The 24,818-nt window shown below is 43.2% G+C and overlaps 2 protein-coding genes across 3 annotated transcripts in view; both read left to right on the top strand.

Moving 5' to 3' along the window:
* Window positions 1-329: 329 nt before the first annotated feature.
* LOC121542418 (elongation of very long chain fatty acids protein 6-like) lies at window positions 330-16,991 on the top strand. Its single transcript, XM_041851844.2, has 4 exons — window positions 330-619; window positions 5,786-5,917; window positions 12,810-12,961; window positions 13,853-16,991. Exons 1-4 carry the CDS (start codon window positions 528-530, stop codon window positions 14,287-14,289), a joined length of 813 nt encoding a protein of 270 aa, XP_041707778.1. The 5' UTR covers window positions 330-527; the 3' UTR covers window positions 14,290-16,991.
* A 5,491-nt stretch (window positions 16,992-22,482) lies between these two features.
* Window positions 22,483-24,818, top strand: part of LOC121542236 (transmembrane protein 150A) — a 32,190-nt gene continuing 29,854 nt past the window's right edge. The window contains exons 1-2 of one of the 2 annotated variants that reach the window (XM_041851759.2): window positions 22,483-22,749; window positions 22,991-23,090. In XM_041851759.2, the coding sequence (XP_041707693.1) occupies window positions 23,026-23,090 (65 nt within the window). In that variant the 5' untranslated portion in view covers window positions 22,483-22,749; window positions 22,991-23,025. Of the gene's footprint in view, window positions 22,750-22,984; window positions 23,091-24,818 lie in introns of both variants that reach the window. The other variant, XM_041851699.2, reaches the window with a different exon arrangement.

Raw genomic sequence — 24,818 nt, 5'->3', positions numbered from 1 at the left:
TCCCTGTCTGACTGGCCAACGCATCCCTAGAGGGGACTCAATATGTTTGGCATAGGGTAGCCTACTCTCAGACAGGTGTTTGCATGTGTTGAATCAGTCAAATTGAATGAAACATGCGAACAATTTGGCCTTTGTTTCAATCATGAGCCAAATCCTAGTCATTGATTGACCATCCAGTTGAGACCACCATGAGAGCACGATTAGACGTCCGATTCAAGCTCTGCCTTCTCTCCCTCCATCACTTTAACTTTGAATCCGTGAGACAGAGGGGACGTGCCATACACATAAACATTAAAACCAGGCTCTACCGTCATTGGGACGTGCTCGCGCTCGGCCACCATGCGTGAGTGACAGCCGGAAAGTGCATCTCTACCGCATCCTCCCATTTGCTCCGAAACACAGAGAATGCAATTGGTATCTGTTGGTTTGATAGATTAATCGTGGGCTTTTTAAGCAGTTTTAAATGTTAAAAGTGTGTAAACATAGACCAGGAGTTTTAACGGGAAGAAACTGAAATTGTTACGAAAATGAACGAGACAGAGAACATCCCTCTTGCAGAATACGATTTCGAAAGAAAATTCGATGAAAAGGGGGCTCTCGAATGGATGCAAGAAAACTGGTAAGTAGACTACCAATTCACCCAAACACATCTGGATAAATAAGTAGCCTAGCCTACGTGGTCTAAAGCCGGCGAATTCTCACCTTGTCGCCGCCAATGTTGGCTGAGCTCTCATCCACACACAATGTCATTATTTAGCCTACACGCCATGCAGGCAAAACATTTTATTGGCCACATTCGTCAATTTGATTCCTAACTGTCGCGCGCTTTTTCCATTTGTACGCTACCGAAGAGTGGATACAATGTGTTGTGTGGGTTTTGATTATGCTACAAAGTAACGTTTAGTCAATAATTGATACATAAGGCTACAACAGATATAATTGTCTTTGAGGCTACTGTACAGGGGAAGACTGGGACAATAATTCGGCCCCGGCATTTTACTAGACCACACCACTGGGTGTGCCACCAACTCACCACCAACCATACACACACAACCCATCACCACAAATACACCTTACTACACCCTGACCCTACAAACCCTACTTAGACATTTACATTTTAGTCATTTAGCAGACGCTCTTATCCAGCGCAACTTACAGTTAGTGAGTGCATACATTATTATTATTATTATAATCTATTTTATTTTTATTAATTTTTCATACTGGCCCCCCACGGGAAAAAAAAAACCACAACCCTGGCGTTGCAAACACCATGCTCTACCAACATCCCTGCCGGCCATTCCCTCCCCTACCCTGGACGACGCTGGGCCAATTGTGCGCCGCCCCATGGGTCTCCCGGTCGCGGCCGGCTACGACAGAGCCTTGATTCGAACCAGGATCTCTAGTGGCACAGCTAGCACTGCGATACAGTGCCTTAGACCACTGCGCCACTCGGGAGTGGACACAGGCAGTAGTGCTAACGCATAACATTGGCAGTGCAGTACAGCGTTGCCCAAATATTTATGTACCAGTGACTGGCGGGACATGGTCCTCCTCCTCTTTTTTAATCAGCTCATGTTTAAAACAAATACAATATGTAAAAATACCTTTGGAGATACAACTCACCGCTATAACTATGCCTCTAGCCATTTTGTTTGCCTCCCTGTTGTGCTGTCAATCTGTCTCAGCATCTTCTCTGCTGTCACTCTGTGCTTCTTCATGTTCTCTGTCTGTCTGTGTCTGTCTGTCTGTCTGTCTGCCTGTCTGCTTAACACTTATACGTTATGAAAGCCAAGCTAGTGACTTAGGCTATAGTTGCTATATTTTACTGTCAAATTAGGACTCCTTTCCTGATTTTTTGGGGGTCAATAGAGATGACCTACATCTTTATGTGCACTAACTAATATCATAGGCTAATTAACTTGGGTTCAACACCTGAGGAAGTTGAAACTCAAAACACATGAATTAGATCGCTAACTCTAAATATGATACCCACTGCTAATAGCCATGTATTCATCCAACAGAAATAACAATGATACTTACAGAATGCTGAGGCCCTCCTCTCTTTGACAGGGACAAGGGGATGAAGCTTCCGAAGCTGTGTTTTTCCCGCAATTGCGTTTTGAAATGTTATACGATCAGAACACATTTTTCTCTCTAGCGCACTGGGAAGAGGAGAGTGGCTCACTCATAACACCAGCAGGCCTTGGCGAAACAGGCACAGGGGCAAGGCAGACACTTTCATTACAGGAAACATGAGGGTAACTTTGCTGTTTGACCAAATCATGGTTTTGCCACACTTTCAAATGACATTTTGAGTGAGGTGACATTGTAGAATGTGCTCTTTTTACATTTATAGGCAGCCTTGCCATTTTTTACAATCCATGAGCTTGGCTATTACATTTACATTTTAGTCATTTAGCAGACGCTCTTATCCAGAGCGACTTACAGTTAGTGAGTACATACATATTTGTATTTATTTTTCATACTGGCCTCCCGCGGGAATCGAAACCACAACCCTGGCGTTGCAAACACCATGCTCTACCAACATCCCTGCCGGCCATTCCCTCCCCTACCCTGGGCCAATTGTGCGCCGCCCCATGGGTCTCCCGGTCACGGCCGGCTACGACAGAGCCTGGATTCGAACCAGGATCTCTAGTGGCACAGCTAGCACTGCGATGCAGTGCCTTAGACCACTGCGCCACTCGGGAGACGGCTATCTAACTGATGAGTTGGAGCAGGTCTCTTTGCTGATGCCACGTTTGACTTTGAATGTGAGTTTGCGTGACCTCAGCTCAGCCTGTCAGAAAAATGGGCTGGCCCATCTGGGTAGGGGGGTGGCCATTGTCCACTGATCAGCCAAAGGCTCATTATAGATTAATATAATAGAGAAATTGCTCAATCTTTTAAAAAATTACAGGCCCATGGGCTGCAGGCCATGACCCCAAAAATTATAATATATGTATGTATTATTTTGTGTGTGTGTGTCAATTTCGACCAGGCCACCCAACAAAAAAATGGTCCAGCCCATCTGGCATTTGCCAGAATTGCCAGATGGCCCTGCTACTGTAAATTGAAATACTTATTATTGTTGTTCTCCCGCCCCTTTTCAGATGTCATTGAGGATGCCACCTTCTGAACTTACCTTCAGTTTTCATGTGCATGGTTTGTTGATAACTGGCTATGTTTTATGAATGTTAAAACAACCTTTGATCCATCACATGATGCAGAAGCCATCCCTTTCACTGCTTACAGTACATTGGACGCATTCCTCTGCCCAGGTGTTGCTGATGCATGCCTAACCTAACGTAGCAGACATAAAATAAACTAGATCCCCTACATACTGGTCTTGACGAGAAGAAGGTTCTCTCCTGCACTGTTCAACCAATCCAGTAAATGTGGAGGAGGAGTTAAGATGGAGTGCCTTGTTAACGTCCAAAAGCGGAAGTCATGTTACAGGCTCTCTTTCCATTTCCCCTGAAAACCGGAACAACCGGTTGTTGGGGACTCGTCAGGGCTAACACATGCCAGATCTTACAATGCCTGGATAGGTATCAGCTAAGCACATCATATGTTATAGCAATCTGGGGCCCGAAAGCAATGGGCGAGTTCCACAGCTAAGGCGAGGTGACGCAACAACCAATGGTTCTGGCCACGTCATCGACTGAGAAATTGCTATAACATATCATGTGGTCAGATGATGCTTTAGAGTAACTGTCCAGGCGTTGTTAGATCTGTCAGGCGTCAGCAAAGTCTAAGCATAGGAACGCAACCATTGTTACTACAATATGACGTGAAACTCAACGTATAGCCTGTCATACTGCTGTTCACTTCAGTTTGTGTAACATGCACATGCAGTCACAAGCAATGAATGATTACTAAATATCTAATGTGATGATTACTGTTAAATACATAGGGGTAGATACATTATAGGATATCAATAGGCCTACATTTTGTAACTGTTTTAATATCAACCCAAAGGCATGTCACTTCTCCCCATCAAATTAGTATTGAGCACACAAACCAAAATGGTCTCAAGTGTTTCTCTTTGTGTCCAATGGAAATGTGTGGGGAAGTAATTTTTGTCCTCTGTTAACATATCACTAAGGAAACGTTGAGACCCAGTAAGACCACATTCTTGCACAGACTTACTTTGGCTCCTTGTTTGCATTTTCTGACTGAGAGACAGTGTTGTGTTTCAGTCTCAGTGGCAAGCAAGCTGTCAAATGTGGATTGTAAAAGTCCAGGGGTATATTCATTCCGCCAACGCTGTTGTTTCTTAAACGGAACGAAACGGGGAGGGACCTACCTGAATTTGTCCAATAGAAACTCTTGTTTTGCTCTGTTTGCTTCCGTTTGGTTCTTAAACGGTAAATGGTTTCCGTAATGAATACACTCCTGTAAATGTGCAGTGCTAGCCAAGTAAATTCACCCTGCCCATGCATTCCTCAGATCGAGCTGATGTGTGTAGGCTACAGCAAAGCATCAAAAGGGGAGGAGCCGGAGTAGCTGAAAACCACATCTAGTGCAGCATGTGACATCCTGGCCTACGACGGTGTAATTAATGGGCTAGACTTGTTTCAGCATGTATTCTGCTGATTAGTCAAACAAGATACTGTAGCTATCTAAAAAGGCAGGTATTTCTGCTTTCTGGGAACATTTGCTCCCACAGGACCCTCCCTTTCTCTCTTTCAAGGAGTAAAAGATGGTGGCCCACACATTGTATTTGTCCTGACTCCTTCACCACACAAGGATACAATGACTGCTTCTTGTCGCTTCATTATCTCTCTCTCCCTCTGTATTGCCCATCACACATTCCCTCTCTGTAATGCATAGACACAGTGATGTTATTGCTCTTAATGCTTCCCTATAGAATCCTTCATCAGTCTAATGAAAGTTTCATCCTCCCTTTCGGACAGACAGAGAATGACCATTGAAGTCCTACTGTATTTAGCCCTGTATATAGCCCTACTAAACTGGGTCAAGCAACAACATCTTCTCAGTTTAATATACTCTGTCAATCTGGATTAGTCATCTGGTCTGTCCTCAAAGTAAACCCCCTCTGCAGCACACACGTCATTGCTTTTTAGTATTCAGCCCTTTTCGCCTCAATTTAACTTTTTGGTAAACATTTGGTCCAGTCCGTGATCTATCTAGTATTCTCACTGCAACCTGCTCCCAGCTGTTTTCACATAGCATCACAGTTGATTTTAGACCGGAGCGATGTTTACTCAATCTAATTGCCTCCTCATTACCCACGGGCTGCAGTAGTAGAAGTTCTGGTCAGTATGTCAACATCTAAACTTGGTTAGTCCTTGGCTCCATGACTATGAATGGGGATGGGGACTGTAAAATAGAGCCTTGACATGGATGGACAGAAGTCGGGGTGGTCTAGAGGCCATGTCACTGCCCTGTGCCCAGTGGACCAGCCCAATCCTGATCTCTGTTGATCTCTGTAATCTGTTTAATAGTAGGAATTTATATAGATGATTGGGTTTAGCTTAGCTCGCCTTGTAGCTTGCTGTGTACATTCAGCGTACTGCCACCAAGCAAAAGGAACTAGAAATGTCAACTGCAGTGCCAATCACAAAAGTCTGCTAAAGACTGGCTCATCCATTCACAGTGATCATTGATCACATACATGCATTGTTGGAGTTTAAACTAGATTAAAGCTTGTTTGCATTTCCACCCTGCTCTCATCTAAATCATGACCTAGGGCACAGGTAATTACAGTAATCACTTAAGAACTGGTTTGGTGACATGTTTTTTTTTTTTTTTTTCTGAATAGGAGCAAGTCGTTTATGTTCTGTGGGCTGTATGCTGCGATCATCTTCGGGGGCCAACACTTCATGAGAGAGAGGCCCAAGCTAAACCTGCGCCGACCCCTCGTCCTCTGGTCACTCAGTCTGGCCATCTTCAGGTGAGTGACACACACTGACCACTGTGTTTCAGTAAAATGGCTTTATGTGTTTTTCTAAGCATCATCAAACCAATCAATCAATCAATCAATCAACCAATCAGTCTGATTGAAGCTCTTACTGAGCGCTGGTGGTGGTTAGCTTCATTATCCTCCCTCATCCTTGCTAACCTCAGCAAGGTAAATGTTGTCCACATAAATGTTTGTATATAGAACTAGATCTCTCTCATAATTAACCAAAACAGTGTTTAAACTGACTTGATTTAGGGGTGACATTTTCCTCTTCTAAACACACATGAACTACGTAAAAATTGGGATTTCTAGAGCGATATCTCAAAACTTCTCCTTTATAATGACTCTTCTTTAAGGACATCCACGAGAAGGAGATTCTTTGTGCAGATTTAAAATAAACGGTGCCAAAACGAGATCTACATTTATGTTCAGAAGATTAGAAACATTTTGTGAGTAATGGAGGGTTAATAATGTACTGTATAAATGTGTCTATGTGAGAGAATGTTCAGGCCAATTCAAGGTCTGTCAACTGTCAACACATTCTTTAGCGGATTTGTTGGCTATGCTATCTGTACACACTTACTACACAAAGTAGAATTAGTGTCTGATAATGCAGTTTTAGGATGATTACAGGTACACTCTTAGAAAAAAGGGTTCCAAAAGGGTTCTGCGGCTGTCCCCATAGGAGAACCCTTTTTAGTCCCAGGTAGAACCCTTTTTGATTCCAGGTAGAACTCTTTTAGGTTCCATGTAGAACCCTCTGTGGAAAGGGTTATACATGGAACCCAAAAGGGTTCTACCTGGAACCAAAAGGGTTTTAACTTTAACCAAAAGGGGTTCTTCAAAAGGTTATTCAATGGGGACAGCAGAAGAACCCTTTTTGGTTCTAGATAGCACCTTTTTTCTAAGAGTGTATACTATTGCAACACTGCTGTGTTGCTAGGAAATCTTTGACTTTAATTTACATATAATTGGTTGCGAACCTATATTAATACCCAACCAACATATGTCATCAAGGTGATGTCCCTTTCCTCCCCAAATCCTTAGAAGACACACAACCATTCTGACTGACACTAGCTGATGTTTGGTGAGCTTTCTTAGAGCAGTGGTTTTCAACCGGTGTGGCGCAGCACACTGGTGTGCCTTGAGGAACTCTCAGGTGTGCCGCAAAACTTTTCCTAATCTTTATTATTTTTTGGAACTCTCACTTATAAATGTGGCCTGTGGAATCCACATGGAATTTTGACATGGGAGCACTAGTCTGCTCAGATAATAAATGGCACATGGTTACATCTGTATCGTTGTTTCAAGACCAGTGCGCACAGGCTGTTGTTACATTGATTATCATTTGAGGGGCGCGCATCACAAGCACATTATCATTTGTATCATTTTACTTTGCCTGTGAGATCCCTTAGCACAGAAACAAACGGAGCAGGGCTTTGTGTCCCTGGTTGCACCTTCCAATGCAGAAAACCGCTCATCTCTAGCCCAAACGGTTTAAAACTAAAGACATATTTTACCGGAGAAAATATCATAATCCAGTTTTGCAGGACACTCTTAAAGGGGCACATACAAATGAATCATCATGAGTAAGGAACTATGAAAATATTCCAATAAATCCTATTTAATCTATAAAAAATGTTTGTCATAGAAAATATATGATTTGCAGTATGCGTCAGATGAGATGGAGGTCATTTGCTACTAAAAAAATATATAGAAAAAAATACAAATGATCTCATCAAGGTGTGCCACGGTAAAACTTTTTTTGGGAACCACAGTTCTAGAGCAAAATGGCTCTTACCCAGGTGAGGTGAGTTTTGGTCAAACAATGTACTGTATAATGCTGTAAAAGTGCTATATTAAATCCAATCTGTTATCCTTATCATTAAAGTGGCAAACAGCATTTGAAACAATAACAGAGTCCCCGCCCCTGTTTTGGTAAAAAGCTGAGGGATGGGGCTGGAGAAATGTAACCACTGAAATTCATAGACAGTGCTATTGATGCTAGGACTGACCATCCATGATATAAAAATGATAGTTTTAACCATTTTTGAGGCTATATAGTGTATGTTTACATTTACTTTGTTTACAAACATTGGAGTAAAACAATATTATATTTGGGGTTCTGATGGGGTATTACAGTCGAACTAAGCTCATGAGGCATTTATAAATTATATTCTTCAAGAATCAATGGGTACATATCATTCATTTATAAGTAAAAAAAATGATGTAGCAATTGCAGATGGCCCCTTTAAGGAGGAGTCAGGGCTGTTTTGGAGTGCCACAGTTTTGGTATGTCACAGCGGTGCATCATCACCGTGCCCATGCCACCTGCTGTGCCAGCTGTTAATCCTAATCACAGAGCCGTGGGCATAACCTGCCCACTCATCCCGCTGCTGCTAGCTGGACAGGATAGCGTGTCCTCGGCATATGAAACACTTGATATACTCATTACTGCACCACCACTGCAACATTCTACCACATGGGGTTTTTAAGAGTAGACTACTGGTCTGTAATAGATAGGTAGTTACCAATGATGATGTTGGTGTTAGGTAGTTACCATAGATAATGTATAGATAGGTAGTTACCATTGATAAAGTTGTTATATGTAGGAAGTTACTATAGATAATGTTGTTACATATAGTTAATGTTGATAATGGTGTTATTGATATGTAGTTACCATTGATAACATAGTTATAGGTAATTAGTTACCAAGTCTGACACCAACTGACTCAAACAGGCACCAACACGCTCTTGAACAGCTTCTATCCCCAAGCAATACAGCTGATAAATAGCTAACAAAATAGCTACACGGACCGAGTTTACCTTGTATCTTTATTGACCTTTTATTTCAGTATTTGCACTCTATGCACACTCACAGGGCCCTACACACTCACACCCACTGTCACTCCAACATACACACAAACACTCACTCCATCATTTTCTCACTCACACATAATATGCACATACATTTATACTGACTCTACACACCCGCACATCCACTCACATGCAAGCTGCTGCTACTCTGTTTATCTTATATCCTGTTGCCTAGTCACCTTACCCCTATACATATCTACCTCCATCACTCCAGTATGCACATGTACTGTAAATATGGTATTGGAGCTGACTTTTTAAATATTTCCTGAATATAGTATGCTTACTTACGTACTTACTTTATTGTGTATTTCATATTTCTTATTATTATTTCTCGTGTAATAAAAAAAAAAAAGTTATACATTGTTATTGATTATTGCATTGCTGGGTTTTGCGTTTGCAAGAAAGGCATTTCACTGTACTTGTGCATGTGAAACTAGATAATTGATAACGTTGATACATTAATCGCCCATGACTGTGCAGTTTTCAGAGCAGCTTCAATAGTTCTGCACCAGTGGAGGCTGCTGAGGGGAGGATGGCTCATACTAATGGCTGGAATGGAGTGAATGGAATGGTATCAAACACGTGTGTTTGATACCATTCCATTCACTCCATTCCAGCCATTCCACTCCAGCAGCCTCCACTGTTCTGCACCCTCAAAATGTCAACTGTGTCTCTTGGGTGTCTCTTCTAGTGTTGTTCCCACTGTTTGACTGAGGTGTTTAGTTACATGGGTTTGGGGATGGCTTCCTGGAATATCACTGGATCATTGTTACATTACAGGCCTTGTGGTCTACAATTGATCTTTAAGGAGAGGTGATATGTTTTCATAGGGTGTCCCAACTGAAATGACCTCACGCTGTAAGTAGCCACAGTGTTCTTTCAGATGAGAAGGAAAGCTACAAATCGATACAGTGTTTACTAAGCATACGCATCCTGTTTACAAAGTAAGAGCATGTGTGTCTAAGTCTTGGTTGGACTTAATGGAGGTCTAAAATAGTTGGAGACGGGGAAGCACAGCCAACTGGAGATGTGACCCACTGATATGTCTTATCTCGTTTATCTTGGTTTCAGGTTTAGAACGCCATGGCAACCGCAACAGTGACAGTTCATATATTTGAGAGGTATTTCACATTGCATCATGGCAACGCATAGCTGACAGTATAAAATATAGTTGAGCGATGTATAGCGCATTACGTTATGACAACCACAAAGCTGACAGTTCAGGTGTATCGAATAGCAGCAAGATAGAAATATGAACTGAATTCGTGTACAAAATACTTACTTACAGTCAACTGTGATCGATCATGGGCATTATACTTGTGTTGACGTTTTTTCCTATACCAAATACTTGTATTTAACTGTGAATTCCCTATAGTTAGACTGGGCAAATCAAATCAAATCAAATGTTATTTGTCACATGCGCCGAATACAACAGGTGTAGACTTTACCGTGAAATGCTTACTTACAAGCCCTTAACCAACAATACAGTTCAAGAAATAAAGTTAAGAAAATATTTACTAAATAAACTAAAGTAAAAAATTAAATAAAAAGTAACACAATAAAAGAACAATACCGAGGCTATATACAGGGGGTACCGGTACCGAGTCAATGTGCGGGGGTACAGGTTAGTCTATGACTTGGGTGACTGGAGTCTTTGAAACATTTTTGGGCCTTCCTCTGACACCGCCTAGTATATAGGTCCTGGATGGCAGGAAGCTTGGCCCCAGTGATGTACTGGGCCTGTCACGCCCTGGCTCTGGGACTCTGTTATGTTGAGCCAGGGTGTGTAGTTTCTATGATTTTGTGTTCTAGGTTCATTATCTAGCTGATGTGTTTTCTATGTTGGCCGGTGTGGTTCTCAATCAGAGGCAACGTGAATCAGCTGTTGATTGTTGTCTCTGATTGGGAACCATACTTAGGCAGCATGTTTTCCACAGTGTTTTGTGGGATCTTGTTCCGTGTATGGTTAGTGTCTGTTACCTAGGACTTCACGTATCGTTTTGTTTCGTGTGGTGAATTAAATAAAGTATGTTCACTCATCACGCTGCGCATTGGTCCACTGGACCAAGCAGTGTGTCCAGGAGCCAACGCCAGAGGTAACTCTAGCGGATATCCACTTCGACTGGGTCAAGCAGCGTGTCCAGGAGCCAACGCCTGAGGTAACTCTAGCGGATATCCACCTCGACTGGGTCAAGCCGCGTGAGGAGGAGAGAGGTTGGACTTGGGAGCAGAGGCTGGAGAGTCTGGCGAGAGCCATGGAGGCCATAGCCACGGGGGAGAGACGAACCCAATACATTTTTAGGGGGGCTCACACCGTGGGACAACGGGACTGCTGGAGGCAGATAAGGGGCGAGTTAGTGGACGAGGAGAGAAGGCCACCGGGTTACGGGAGCCATTGGCGAGTAGAGGGAAGGAGAATGTAGAGGCACGGCGAGAGGTACTGAGGTGTGTTGCCAGTCCGGTCCGGCCCGTTCCTGATCCCCGGGTAAGGCCAGTGGTGTGTGTTCCCAGTGCGGTCCGGCCTGTTCCTGTCCCTCGCACCAAGCCTGTGATGCGCGTCGCCAGCCCGGTCCGGCCTGTTCCTGCCTCTCGCACCAAGCCTATGGTGCGCGTCGCCAGCCCGGCCCGGCCTGTTCCTGCTCCCCGCACCAAGCCAATGGTGCGCGTCGCCAGTCCGGCCCGGCCTGTTCCTGCTCCCCGCACCAAGCCAATGGTGCGCGTCGCCAGCCCGGCCCGGCCTGTTCCTGCTCCCCGCACCAAGCCAATGGTGCGCGTCGCCAGCCCGGCCCGGCCTGTTCCTGCTCCCCGCACCAAGCCTGTAGTGCGCTTCGTCAGCCCGGTTCGGCCCGTCCCTGCTCCCCGCACCAAGCCTGTGGTGTGCGTCGCCAGCCCGGCCCGGCCTGTTCCTGCTCCCCACACCAAGCCAATGGTGCGCGTCGCCAGCCCGGCCCGGCCTGTTCCTGCTCCCCGCACCAAGCCTGTAATGCGCTTCGTCAGCCCGGTTCGGCCCGTCCCTGCTCCCCGCACCAAGCCTGTGGTGTGCGTCGTCAGCCCGGTCCGGCCCGTTCCTGCTCCCCGCACCAAGCCTGTGGTGCGCGTCGTCAGTCCGGCACAGCCCGTGCCTGGGTCAGGTACCGGTCAGCTGCTCCACATCGGAGCCTAAGCAATCCGCTCCACCGATGTCCAGTCCAGCTCCAGCCAGCGGGGCCAGACCAGACCAGGGGCGCTACGGGGGGATTGTTGGAGGGTGGTGGTCAAGCCCGGAGCCGGAACCGCCTCCGAGGAGGAATGCCCACCCGGCCCTCCCCTGTTCAGTTTATGTTTGGCGCGGTCGCAGTCCGCGCCTTTGGGGGGTACTGTCACGCCCTGGCTCTGGGACTCTGTTATGTTGAGCCAGGGTGTGTAGTTTCTATGATTTTGTGTTCTAGGTTCATTATCTAGCTGATGTGTTTTCTATGTTGGCCGGTGTGGTTCTCAATCAGAGGCAACGTGAATCAGCTGTTGATTGTTGTCTCTGATTGGGAACCATACTTAGGCAGCCTGTTTTCCACAGTGTTTTGTGGGATCTTGTTGCGTGTATGGTTAGTGTCTGTTACCTAGGACTTCACGTATCGTTTTGTTTCGTGTGGTGAATTAAATAAAGTATGTTCACTCATCACGCTGCGCATTGGTCCACTTCCTCCAACGATCGTGACAGGGCCGTACGCACTACCCTGTGTAGTGCCTTACTGTCGGAGGCCGAGCAGTTGCCATACCAGGCGGTGATGCAACCGGTCAGGATGCTCTCGATGGTGCAGCTGTAGAACTTTTTGAGGATCTGGGGACCCATGACAAATCTTTTCAGTCTCCTGAGGGGGAAAAGGTCTTGTCGTGCCCTCTTCACGACTGTCTTGGTGTGTTTGGACCATGATAGTTTGTTGGTGATGTGGACACCAAGGAACTTGAAACAGATACACACAACACTTGACACTATCTCTTTAGTAAATCTATGTGTTTCATTCCACAGTATCATCGGAGCGGTCAGAACCGGTTGGTACATGTTCCATGTCCTCAACAAAAGCGGTTTTAAGCAGTCGGTGTGTGACACCAGCTTCTACAGCGCCCCTGTCAGCAAGTTCTGGGCCTACGCCTTCGTCCTGAGCAAGGCCCCTGAGCTAGGTAAGGAATGTCCCAAATAGGGTCCCGTTCTGAATGCTTCAGATAGAAATATGTAATGTAGAACAGACATACTTCTCTGTCATGCAGTGTAGAATAGTCAGCTCGCCTCGAGCTGATCTATACAAGACATTTCTATATACCCAATGTGACCCTGACCAACGAGTGGGAGAGATAGAGGGGGTTGTAATTGGTCAATTACGTCAGAGGGCCAATCAGAGAGAAGGAGGCTGGTGCAGGACAAAAAACCCAACTTGAAACAATTTGTCTATTTATGTGATTCCGGAAGCACTTGGAAGTTTCTAGTGCACTTACATTGATCAGTGGAGGCCTATTACCTCAAGAGCTGTGTGGCTGCAACGTGATGCCATCTCCACTCCCAGAGCAGTAATCTAGTCACTTCTACCTATCTGTCAGTCAGACAGTGAATGCAATAGTGCTGGTAAATGGACAGAGATGCTGATTGACTGTGCTATGTCTCTTCCTGAGCAAGAGACAGTAAGGGCACGCTCGTGTTCTAGAATGGGACAGATGTTCAATATATTAGGCCTGTTTAGTTTGTACTGTACAGGGTGTGCAGTTTGAGTTTATTGGAGTGTGTTAGGATGTTGTTGTATGCTTCCTAATATGGTGTGTGTGTGTGTGTGTGTGTGTGAGAGTGTGTGTGTGTGTGTGTGTGTGTGTGTGTGCAAGTGTGCAAGTGTGTTTGTGTGTAGCGCTTTACATCCCATCTTTCCTGGTTATTTTTGGAAGTGAGGTCCAAATATCCAGTCCTCACAATGTTTTTATTATACTGTGTGTGTTCACTAGTGTTTGAGAGAGAGAGAAAGTGATCAAACATCAGAGTATAACTAAGTGATTTTCGGTTCCCTCCCTCCCTACCTCCCTCCTCAGGCGACACGGTCTTCATCGTGCTCCGTAAGCAGCGCCTCATCTTCCTCCACTGGTACCACCACATCACAGTGCTGGTCTACTCCTGGTACTCCTACAAGGACCAGGTGGCCGGCGGCGGCTGGTTCATGACCATGAACTACCTGGTCCACTCCTTCATGTACACCTACTACGCTGCCCGGGCGGCAGGTTACCGGGTGCCCCGACCCTGTGCCATGGTCATCACGGCCACCCAGATCATGCAGATGATGATGGGGCTTGCTGTCTTAGGCTTGGTCTACCACTGGATGCACGAAGTGCGCTGTCCCTCCTACATGCCCAACATCGCCTGGGGCTCTCTCATGTACCTCAGCTACCTGGTCCTGTTCGCCTCGTTCTTCTACAAGTCCTACCTCAGGGGCGCCGCTGACAAGGTTGGCAAGGAATCCAAGGCCGAGTAGGGTCTGGATTCGTCAGAGGCAAGTTGTACACTGGGAAAGTCATATTAGAGTGTGTGCCTAGTCGAGAAGAATATCGCGTTGTGCCATGATGTGAGTCACAACTGGTTTTAATGGTTGCTGGGTCAGTGCCAGTTGTGACAAGCCATCTCCCCCGAACCCCCCCCCCCCGCCTTTGTATAGCTGTAGCTCATCTAATCAACTAGAACCATGGATTACACAATAATAGAACGGTCGCTGAGAGTGGACCGAGGAACCAGTGCATGGTCAGCACACTTTAATATACTATGGTCAATTAATGAAAAAAAGGGAGTAGACAGAGATTGAAAAAGGCGATAGACAGAGAGCAGGTCAGTTTATTTGACTAATGCACTACTCGCTTCATTTTGATTTCTTGGCTTCGTTAATCAATCTCTTTGACCAGCTGCTTCAGTCAGAGTCCAGTGAAAAACAGCCATATGTGGCCTGAGGCGTCTCCAAGGGCAGTTTACAACTGCATTTGCAGTCTGCACGTTCAATGAATTTGACAGTCACAAGACATCATTCATACAGAAAGACTGACTTCTAGTGAAATCTGGTGCTCTTTAGACCAGCGCTGAAAATTGTCTCACTAACTTATAGTAAGTATATTGAAGTGACGATCAAAAGGCATTAATGAAGGATAGTTTCTTTGTTTTAGTTGTTGGGAATTTTCTGGGAATGGGTGAGAGGAGAGGAGCGCACTGAAGGGAGTGACACTCGGAACAATGTGTCCATTGTAAATAATATATCTTAAGAATGTATTTATTTTCTTAAAATCTCAAGTCTCTGGTGGTACTTAAAGTGTACCAGGAAATAGTGGGACTCACTAAGGTTCTGCCTGTCTTAAATTGTGCAGTTTGAGTTGTGCACTTTTGTATTTTAAACAGTTTTCTTTACATCACAACAATTAGTTTTGTAAGTCTTTCTACATCTGTTCATTAAAGAAAGGGAAGTCCCCTGGCACCACGTTGCTTCTTAAAGGGAAAGGTAATTAAGGTTATCTTTGCTTCTTAAAGTGAAGGTCATGAAGGTTATCTTGGCTTCTTAAAGGGAATGTCATGAAGGTTATCATAATGTCTGTGTGGTAAGAGTTGCATTGTCATATAAGAACTATTTGAGTCTAGGAGGTAAACTTTTTAGATTTTCACATTTGACAGATATTCCTTTTCTACATGGTAGAAGCAAATATCCACATTCTAATATACCAGTATGAAAACCCAGCATAGCAAGATAGATTATGACGTTACACAAAGAGGCACATTCCATTTTATTTCCTCCTATTTTAAATATGACCACCAGTGTACATTGGATACATTGTGTAAGTAGGGGCTTAGGTCAAGACAGCAAAATAGTTTTTGTTGTTGTCTAGAAATCTAGTAGATGCAGAAAGTAGTGTCTTGTAAGCACACTTAACCACTAGTGAGTTTTAACCCTTGGCAGCTTGTGTTTGTCTTCCTTTATGTTTGTAATAGAGCTGTACTGTACTATCTCCCTCCTAACTATCCTTCTAGAGCCATACTGGTGTGAGCACATGTTCTTTAATGTATGTTTGTATCACACTGAGAGTAGTTACCATGGCTTAAAGTACGGGACTCTTTTGAAGGGTAATGGTAACTACTAACACTTGCCTAACACCTGCCTTCATAAGCACTACTTAGAACCCCCATATCACAAGCTGTGACTTCAAGTGTCATAGATCTCATACTCTTATCTGTAGGTTTATTAGCTTCCAACACAAAGTGAGACGGTCTAGCCTGTACAGGACTGGTAGTCGGCAAATGTCTTAAATGGAATTTTCAAAATTGTTCAACTTCTTATTCATCTCCAGCACTACTCCAACATCATGCATCATCTTGGTGTGCATCATGTGATTTTAACCAATTAGTAGGCAATGCCTACTCATCATTGGTTGAAATCACACCAGATGATGCCATTGGTAAAACGTATCTTCCTTCATCTATTTGACTACAAAACATAGAAACTCGCCATTTTCACATAAGTTGATGTTGGGGTAGTGCTGAAGTGCTGAATATGAAGTAGACATTTTTTTTTCTCAATGTCCTTTAAGTCATGCTTATAATCCTATTATAATGTTGTGTTTATGAAGGAGTTACACTGCCCTTATGTAATACCCTTCATATGACTCAGCTGTAACACCTGATGCTGGGGCAGGCACATACTGTATTACCATTATTATAGACTAGTCCAATGAGTTTAGCAGTGTTTAGATATGTGAATATGTTTTAAGGCCATACTAAATGTGTACATCTTCAAAATATATGTATTTCACTTGGCTGTTGTTGTGTCAATAATGCTGATATTATGATCATGATGTGACATTATAAGTGTTGTCCACCCTCTACCTTGAAACCGACGGTTGCATTTTAGTTGTAAAATGTCATAATGATAATACGCAGGTTTTGAACTCAGTTTATAATACATTCATTTGTGTGCCAAATGATGCTTCTGCAGTTTTCTACTCTGTTAGGTAAATGTGAGCAGAGTTATTGTTTGTGTATTACCTTTGCTGATATAGAGTGTAAAAAAACATGCTTATGCATCCCTGTGAGTATGCTGTCTAGTACGTAACTGATATGAAAGGGCAAAAAACTGTCTTAAGGGCTTTAATGTTTAAATGTGCAGATTTTAAATGTCGAAACAATAAATTAATGTCTGTTTTGAAAGACTTATTAATTGTTTCATTCTTGCTGAAATCTGAAATACATCTGTGCCTCTTTGTTAGATGCACATGCACATGTACAGTCAGGTCCAAAATGATTGGCACCCTTGATAAAGATGAGCAAAAAAGACTGTATAAAATTAATTATACAAATACTGAGCTACAGGTAAAAGGAAACACTTGAGTAAATGAGGGATACAAAGTATATTGAAAGCAGGTGCTTCCACATAGGTGTGGTTCCTGAGTTAATTAAGCAATTAACATCCCATCATGCTTAGGGTCATGTATAAAAATGCCCAGTTGCCCATTCTTTTGGCTACCATGAAGGGTCTCTAAGGAGCTAAGGGTTGATTAAAGTGTGTGTGTGTGTGTGTGTGTGTGTGTGTGTGTGTGTGTGTGTGTGTGTGTGTGTGTGTGTGTGTGTGTGTGTGTGTGTGTGTGTGTGTGTGTGTGTGTGTGTGTGTGTGTGTGTGTGTGTGTGTGTGTGTGTGTGTGTGTGTGTGTGAGATCTCAACCCAATTGAAGACTTATGGGAGATTCTGGAGTGTCCCCTGAGACAGCTTTTTCGACCACCATTAAACAAAACACCAAATGCTGGAATTTCATGTGGAAGAATGGTGTTGCATCCATCCAATAGAGTTCCAGACACTTCTATGCCAAGGTGCATTGAAGTAGTTCTGGCTCGTTGTGGCCTAACATCCTATTAAGACACTTTATGTTGGTTGTTTCTTTTATTTTGGCAGTTACCTGTATATTGTATGCTCAAAAACATGGGGAAATTATATTTTATACTAATACAATTTAAAAAAAGAAAGAGATTTTGTTTAACAAGTAACATTTTTTATCTCAAAAAGATAGGTTCAAAAATTGTCTGCACCCCTGTTTTCAATACCTTTCAATACCTCACCTTGCGAGGATAATGGCACTGAGCCTTTTTCTAAAATGTTTTATGAGATTGGAGAACACATGGGGAGAGATCTTAGACCATTCCACCATACAGAATCTTTCCAGATCCTTGATATCCTTTGTCTGAGCTTATGGACTGCCCTCTTCAATTCAAACCACAGGTTTTCAAGTCCGGAGACTACAAAATGTTGATTTTGTGGTCAATTAACCATTTATTTTTGGATTTTAATGTGTGCTTGGAGTTATTGTCTTGCTGGAAGATCTACTTGCGGCTAAGTTTCAGCCTCCTGGCAGAGGCAACCAAGTTTTTGGCTAAAATGTCCTGGTACTGGGTAAAGTTCATGATGCAGTTGACCTTAACAAGGGCCCCAAGACCAGTGGAAGCATCAAAGATCCACCAGCATATTTTACAGTAAGTATGGGATTATTTTCTCCAAAGCTCATGACGCACTCTTGGGAGTAAACAAGATAGTGGCCAAGCTTGCAGATGCTTACATCTGCTGCTACCAAAACAGAAAATGCAAAGTAAGTCGGTCCAAATCCCTGACATAGAGGGAACAGATCACTCAGATACGATTCCTGAGTGAGATTCCTGATTCAGTGGTTTCTTACTGTGGAATTCTCACAATGGCTTACCTAACAACATTCCGTATGACACCCCAAAACTCAACACAATGCACAAAACTGCAAGGGCTGCTGCTCTCAAAAACTTCAGGGAAGCTTGCTACTACCAGATCCTCTGTGTGTGTGTGTGTGTGTGTGTGTGTGTGTGTGTGTGTGTGTGTGTGTGTGTGTGTGTGTGTGTGTGTGTGTGTGTGTGCCTGTGTTTACTGTGACATTTCCTACAGCATTTTCAGTCTGTTGCCTTCTGGCTTCTTCTTCCATGTAATCCAAACCGTCTGTAATTCCTCATCACCCTTGGATTTTAGTTGCTTTACAGGAAGATGGGATTCATGATGCCATTAAAGTCCAGCTGAGTAGTTACTGCCCTCATGTGGAAACAATATGATTAGTCTTCCGTTATAATAGTCTGGTCTATGCCATGGAGGGGGCCAAAAGGTGACTTAGAATGTGGGATGAATCGGATGATACTATATGAAAGGGAGACGATACATTATGTGGATACATAATGCGATTATGAGATTCTATATATGACTTTCAGTACAAATAATAGCAGCTTTCCATTCTAGTCATTTCATTTCAGTCCACACAAGCTTGTTGAGGATTGAAACTGTGTAGAATCCTTACCATACAGTAAGTTTAGCAAGTATGCTAGTAGGCCTATTGCTGCACAGAGTCAGAGTGACATACTCTATTGTAGGCCTACACTATATCAACAATGACATTCATCATGGATTTATTTCAGTTCATTTTAATAATCATTTAGGCCTACATTACTAAGCAGTGCACAAAAAAAGTATTAATAAAAATGAATCAATATTCATTTAAATCAAACATAGATGCCTATGTTGTGTTTTTGCATTGCGGCCGACACTCCTTTGTCTTCCAGTTTGTGGCAGCACTGCGCGTACACCCTTTTTGTGGGGCTCCTTAGCTAACGAAAGACAGGTGTCAACCACAGACAGGTGTGCATGCAAAGTGAGAACACAACATTGGTATCCCAATAAAAAAATGTATATATATTTTATTTTTTTACTATACTGAACAAAAATATAAACGCAACATGTAGAGTGTTGGTCCCATGTTTCATGAGCTGAAATAAAAGATCCCAGAAATGTTCCATACGCACAAAAACGTATTTCTCTCCAATTTTGTGCCAAAATGTGTTTACATTTACATTTACGTCATTTAGCAGACGCTCTTATCCAGAGCGACTTACAGTTAGTGAGTGCATACATTTTCATACTGGCCCCCCGTGGGAAACAAACCCACAACCCTGGCGTTGCAAGCGCCATGCTCTACCAACTGAGCTACAGGGGACTTCCAAAGTTGTGGCAAAATGGCTGAAGGACAACAAAGTCAAGGTATTGGAGTGGCCATCACAAAGCCCTGACCTCAATCCTATAGAAAATGTGTGGGCAGAACTGAAAAAGCATGTGCGAGCAAGGAGGCCTACAAACCTGACTCAGTTACACCAGCTCTGTCAGGAGGAATGGGCCAAAATTCACCCAACTTATTGTGGGAAGCTTGTGGAAGGCTACCCGAAACGTTTGACCCAAGTTAAACAATTTAAAGGCAATGCTACCAAATACTAATTGAGTGTACATAAACTTCTGACCCACTGGGAATGTGATGAAATAAATAAAAGCTGAAATAAATCATTCTCTCTACTATTATTCTGACATTTCACATTCTTAAAATAAAGTGGTGATCCTAACTGACCTAAGACAGGGAATTTTTACTAGGATTAAATGTCAGGAATTTAAAGTTTAAATGTATTTGTTTACATCCCTGTTAGTGAGCATTTCTCCTTTGCCAAAATAATCCATCCACCTGACAGGTGTGGTATATCTAGAAGCTGATTAAACAGCATGATCATTACACAGGTGCACCTTGTGCTGGGGACAAAAGGCCACTCTAAAATGTGCAGTTTTGTCACACAACACAATGCCACAGATGTCTCAAGTTTTGAGGGAGCGTGCAATTGGCATGCTGACTGCAGGAATGTCCACCTGAGCAGTTACCAGATAATTGAATGTTCATTTCTCTACCATAAGCCGCCGCCAATGTCATTTTAGAGAGGTTGGCAGTATGTCCAACCGGCCTCACAAACACAGACCACGAGTAACCACGCCAGCCCAGGACCTCCACATCCGGCTTCTTCACCTGCGGCATCGTCTGAGACCAGCCACCCGGACAGCTGATGAACCTGAGGAGTATTTATGTCTGTAATAAAGCCCTTTTGTGGGGTAAAACTCATTCTGATTTGCTGGGCATGACTCCCCAGTGGATGGGCCTTCCCAGGCCCACCCATGGCTGCACCCCTGCCCAGTCATGTGAAATTCATAGCTTAGGGCCTAATGAATTTATTTCAATTGACTGATTTCCTTATATGAACTGTAACTCAGTAAAATCGTTTAAATTGTTGCATGTTGAGTTTATATTTTTGTTCAGTATGCATTGGCATCCATGTTTGAGTTTGATTTAGGTAGAAGGTTTTAGGCCTAATACATTCTTCTTGTGCACTGTTTGGAACTGTCCACCGATTATGGATAGCCCCCCAGGGCTAGGGCCTAGGCTTCCTTCTGACATGGGAAAGTGTGCTGAACAGGTAGGCCTAGCCAGTAATTTCAGCGTGATTTATCTCTCGAACGGCGACGAGGTCTAAAGTTTGGGTAAGGGATAGCTTCAGGACCGCAACTAAGGGATTCTGTTGGGCATTACATTAATTTGGCCTGATACAGATCATTAAAATGTCCAAACATAATCCCATAGTTGTGGTGGTCCTGATGCTAGGCAATGGGCATATGGACTAAAAGTTACATAAAACATGTCTTAGGCCTACACACCTAGAAAAAAGGGTTCCAAAAGGGTTCTTCGGTGGTCCCCATAGGAGAACCCTTTTTGGTTCCAGGTAGAACCCTTTTGGGGTCCATGTAGAAACCTCTGTAGAAAGTGTTCTAATTGGGCTCTACCTGCAACCAAAAAGGGTTATTCAAAGGGTTCTCCTATGGGGACAGCCGAATAACCTTTTAAGGTTCTATATATCACCTTTTTGTTCTAAGAGTGTAGCTACACCAAACGTTCTGTAAGATTTGTAACCTTCTTCAGACTCTTCAGTCATCTCTCTTTCATGGCTCCATAGCCCTAGGCCAAGGCTAGACTACTCTGAATTTAGTGTTCTGTCTTCTGTTCTTTAATTTCTTTAAAACTAGGACGTTTTTAAAAGCAGCTCTGGGGCCACGCGGCCACATTCAATCAAACGTGTTAGTTAACCACAGGGCACGTGAGTTACCGCGGCTGCCGCGTGAGCCCGCATAGACCCACTGTATTTTATTTTCACGAGAAACACCACTGCACCAAACTCATTCAAGAAAAATAAATAGAAAATAAAACAGCCTAAGCCGCAATTCTCAGGTGGCAGGTCTGTTTTAGTGCTCTGCGGACTAAGTAAATGCCTTGAATGCAGTTGTGACAACGATTTCCAGAACCAGAGGTGATCCAAGAACTTCACCTCATCTCACAGCAGCAACGAGTCATCTGCAGATGTGCTTATAAACAATGCCACATATCAGTGACTTATGAAGAGCATGTACAGAGCTGTTAATGATGAACATACATGTTGCATCTTTACTACACGCAAGTAGGTAGGCTACAACTCTCTGACGTCCGAGAATGATGATAGTCTCACACACACCACACGCACGCATACTCTTGTTTATTTTTCTTATCAAACTTTTTTTGATAAGTTTGAATAACGGCATCTGTTTGAACAATGACATATGGGGAGATTGCATTGGAGAGATATACTTTATTGTAGTGAGTACAGCACATTTCGAAATAAAGAAGAAAACAAACATGATTTCGCAGATCAGTGATAGGCTACTGTGGTGTATTGTCTTGTAATTTTCTTAAACAAAAAGCTCCCCTTGGTGGGAGGAGTTAGGTACAACAGCTGGCTTCCTTTACATACTTTTTTCGCGGCAGAGACTGACACAGATCCTGATGCAAAAAAATAGAGGACGAATGAACATCAGCAACAAACCTGTTCTCGCCTCTCTTTAACACAGGAATTGTATAGAATTTGCTTCAAAACACGTTTAGCTAACGACCAGAGAAGATATCTACATTGCTGGAAAATGTTCAGGGACTTTGCTTTTTCCAAGGATTCCACTTTTTCCGTATTTGGGAAAACTACCTACAGATGTTGAACGATTTCCTAGAAAGGTGCAAAGGTATGATGGAAACCCCGTCTGCCCTTGCTCTCCTACAGTAGGCTACCTTTATCCATACATCTATGTTATTACATTATAATGCAATAACCATAATACACATTTTTAATTATAGATTCTTAATCAGTCCTGATGTTTGCTATGGATGTCATGCATGTTATGGACTGCCTGAATGACTTTAATCACTGAAGTTGAAGAGGGAGAGAGAAGTAGATTTATCCCTTTTTTTCCTCTGGAGGCACAGGTCGCTAGTGGACCACAGAGACCAAAGTGATCAACATGTCTATTTGGGTGATCATACCCATCAGCCTACCTGTCTTCACCATCACTGGAATATGGGTTGTGTAAGTATAGTCTAACTAAGAAGTACAAGTAAAAGTGTTCTGTTTTTTTTCTTCGGATCGCAACAAGACAAGTATTGTATTGTGTATTCTTGAGGAACCCCAGTCAGATTTCCCTATTGTGTTGTGAGTATATATAGAGGGTAGGGTATGCTGTCCCAAGGTCTTCTAAAATGTGCATAATTGCTGATTGTACCTAATTGTCACTTTTGATCAAGTTAGATTCCTATAAGACTGAAATCTTAGTGATCTGTCTGTAAAGACAAAGAAAAAACAGACAAAGAAAAAACATGTAACAACACGCGAGACTGTTTGAAAGACTGTGTTGAAAAATTAGGAACTTCATTGAGTTCAAGATGCCTTAAGTTAAATTAAGTTAAGTTAAGCTTAAAAGTAAGGTGATGGAAAGCCAACATTTCTCTCTATGGCCATGGATTACTTGTAGGCTGACTGATATGCATCAAACATCTAAATTCAAGCAAATTCTGTTGGGCCTCCTCATCCCTCTATTCAGCTAGTGTCTTAATTGCAGTCCTGCCACAAAAGTGTTAATTACCCTTTACATTGAAACAACTGGCAATAAAGGCAGCCTTTATGGATGAAATGAGCTAGAAAAGCTGTTATTATGGGTTGATGTACCCTTTGGCATCTGTCTGTAAGGTTGGATTGAGGTGATCAGATGGTATCAGGTTCCTTTGGCTGTAATTCTAGAGATGGTTATTGCAAAATCTTCATTGTGGATTTAGCAGGTCTCTTGAGATGTTACAAATGTAGTTTGTGAGAAAAGGCAATGGAAAAGCCTAAGGAGATGGCCGAAAAAGGGTGAGAGGAACGGTTGAATGGGAAGTTGAGTTGGAGATTGAGTGAAAGAGTAAGTAAAGGGGTAATAAATTAAAGAAAGGGAGGTGAATAAATAGAAAGGTTGTGTACCGTCTCACGTGTTAGCGCCAGCTGTGTGTGACTGGTGTACAGACGGAGGGGATGCCTGGGCTTGCTGTGATCACTGCTGCAGTGGAATGCACTGCCAGAGGGCCAGAGCAGTACAGACCCATACCTCTTATTTAAACTTTATTTTACCAGGTTAGTGTCATTGAGACTATAAATCTATTTTACAAGAGAGACCTCCTGAACTCTTGAACATAATATTAGTTCCAGAGTAGTCTCAGAACAGTCATGAGTCAAGCACACCAGGGGCAGACTGGCCATCTGGCAAATGCCATTTTTAATCCAGTGGGCCTGTCTGCCCACAATTCTGGTCCCAGTCCGCCCCTGAAGCACACTCTGGTAGAGAGACTAACCTAGTTCTAATCTAGAGGCTCTTTCTTGAATATTCTCTTTTAATTGTACTGTACAGTAGTAACCCCAAATCTCACTTTATCTATCACATTATTGAGCAGAGCTGAAAGGCTTGATGTTATACAATAGTTTTTTTTATCACAAAGATAGTAGTACTCTACCTGTAAGATACAGCACCAGGCCCGCTCTTCAAGCTAAACTGGAACTGATCCTCTGCAGGACTGAGCTTTTCCGCTGCAGCGCCATCCCAGCTATGGTTTGCCTGCTGAACAGTTGACGATGGACATGTATTTATGTTTGTGTTGCCATTTTTTTGATTGAAATGTAAGTTGTACTCACAATTCAGCACGTTGCTGCCATTTGTACAATGTTCTGTTGAAAAAACAGTAAAACATTCTCTCTCTCTTGATGGGGCTTAGCACCTATCAAGAAAGT

The sequence above is a fragment of the Coregonus clupeaformis genome, chromosome 1 (assembly GCF_020615455.1).
Source record: "Coregonus clupeaformis isolate EN_2021a chromosome 1, ASM2061545v1, whole genome shotgun sequence".
NCBI lineage: Eukaryota > Metazoa > Chordata > Actinopteri > Salmoniformes > Salmonidae > Coregonus > Coregonus clupeaformis.
This window is presented reverse-complemented; position numbering and strand designations above follow the sequence as displayed.

Coding starts and splice junctions, on each gene's coding strand:
- LOC121542418 (XM_041851844.2), top strand. CDS start 528: ATGAACGAGACAGAGAACATCCCTCTTGCAGAATACGATTTCGAAAGA. Junction 620..5,785: donor GAATGGATGCAAGAAAACTG/GTAAGTAGACTA, acceptor TTTTCTGAATAG/GAGCAAGTCGTTTATGTTCT. Junction 5,918..12,809: donor CTCAGTCTGGCCATCTTCAG/GTGAGTGACACA, acceptor TTCATTCCACAG/TATCATCGGAGCGGTCAGAA.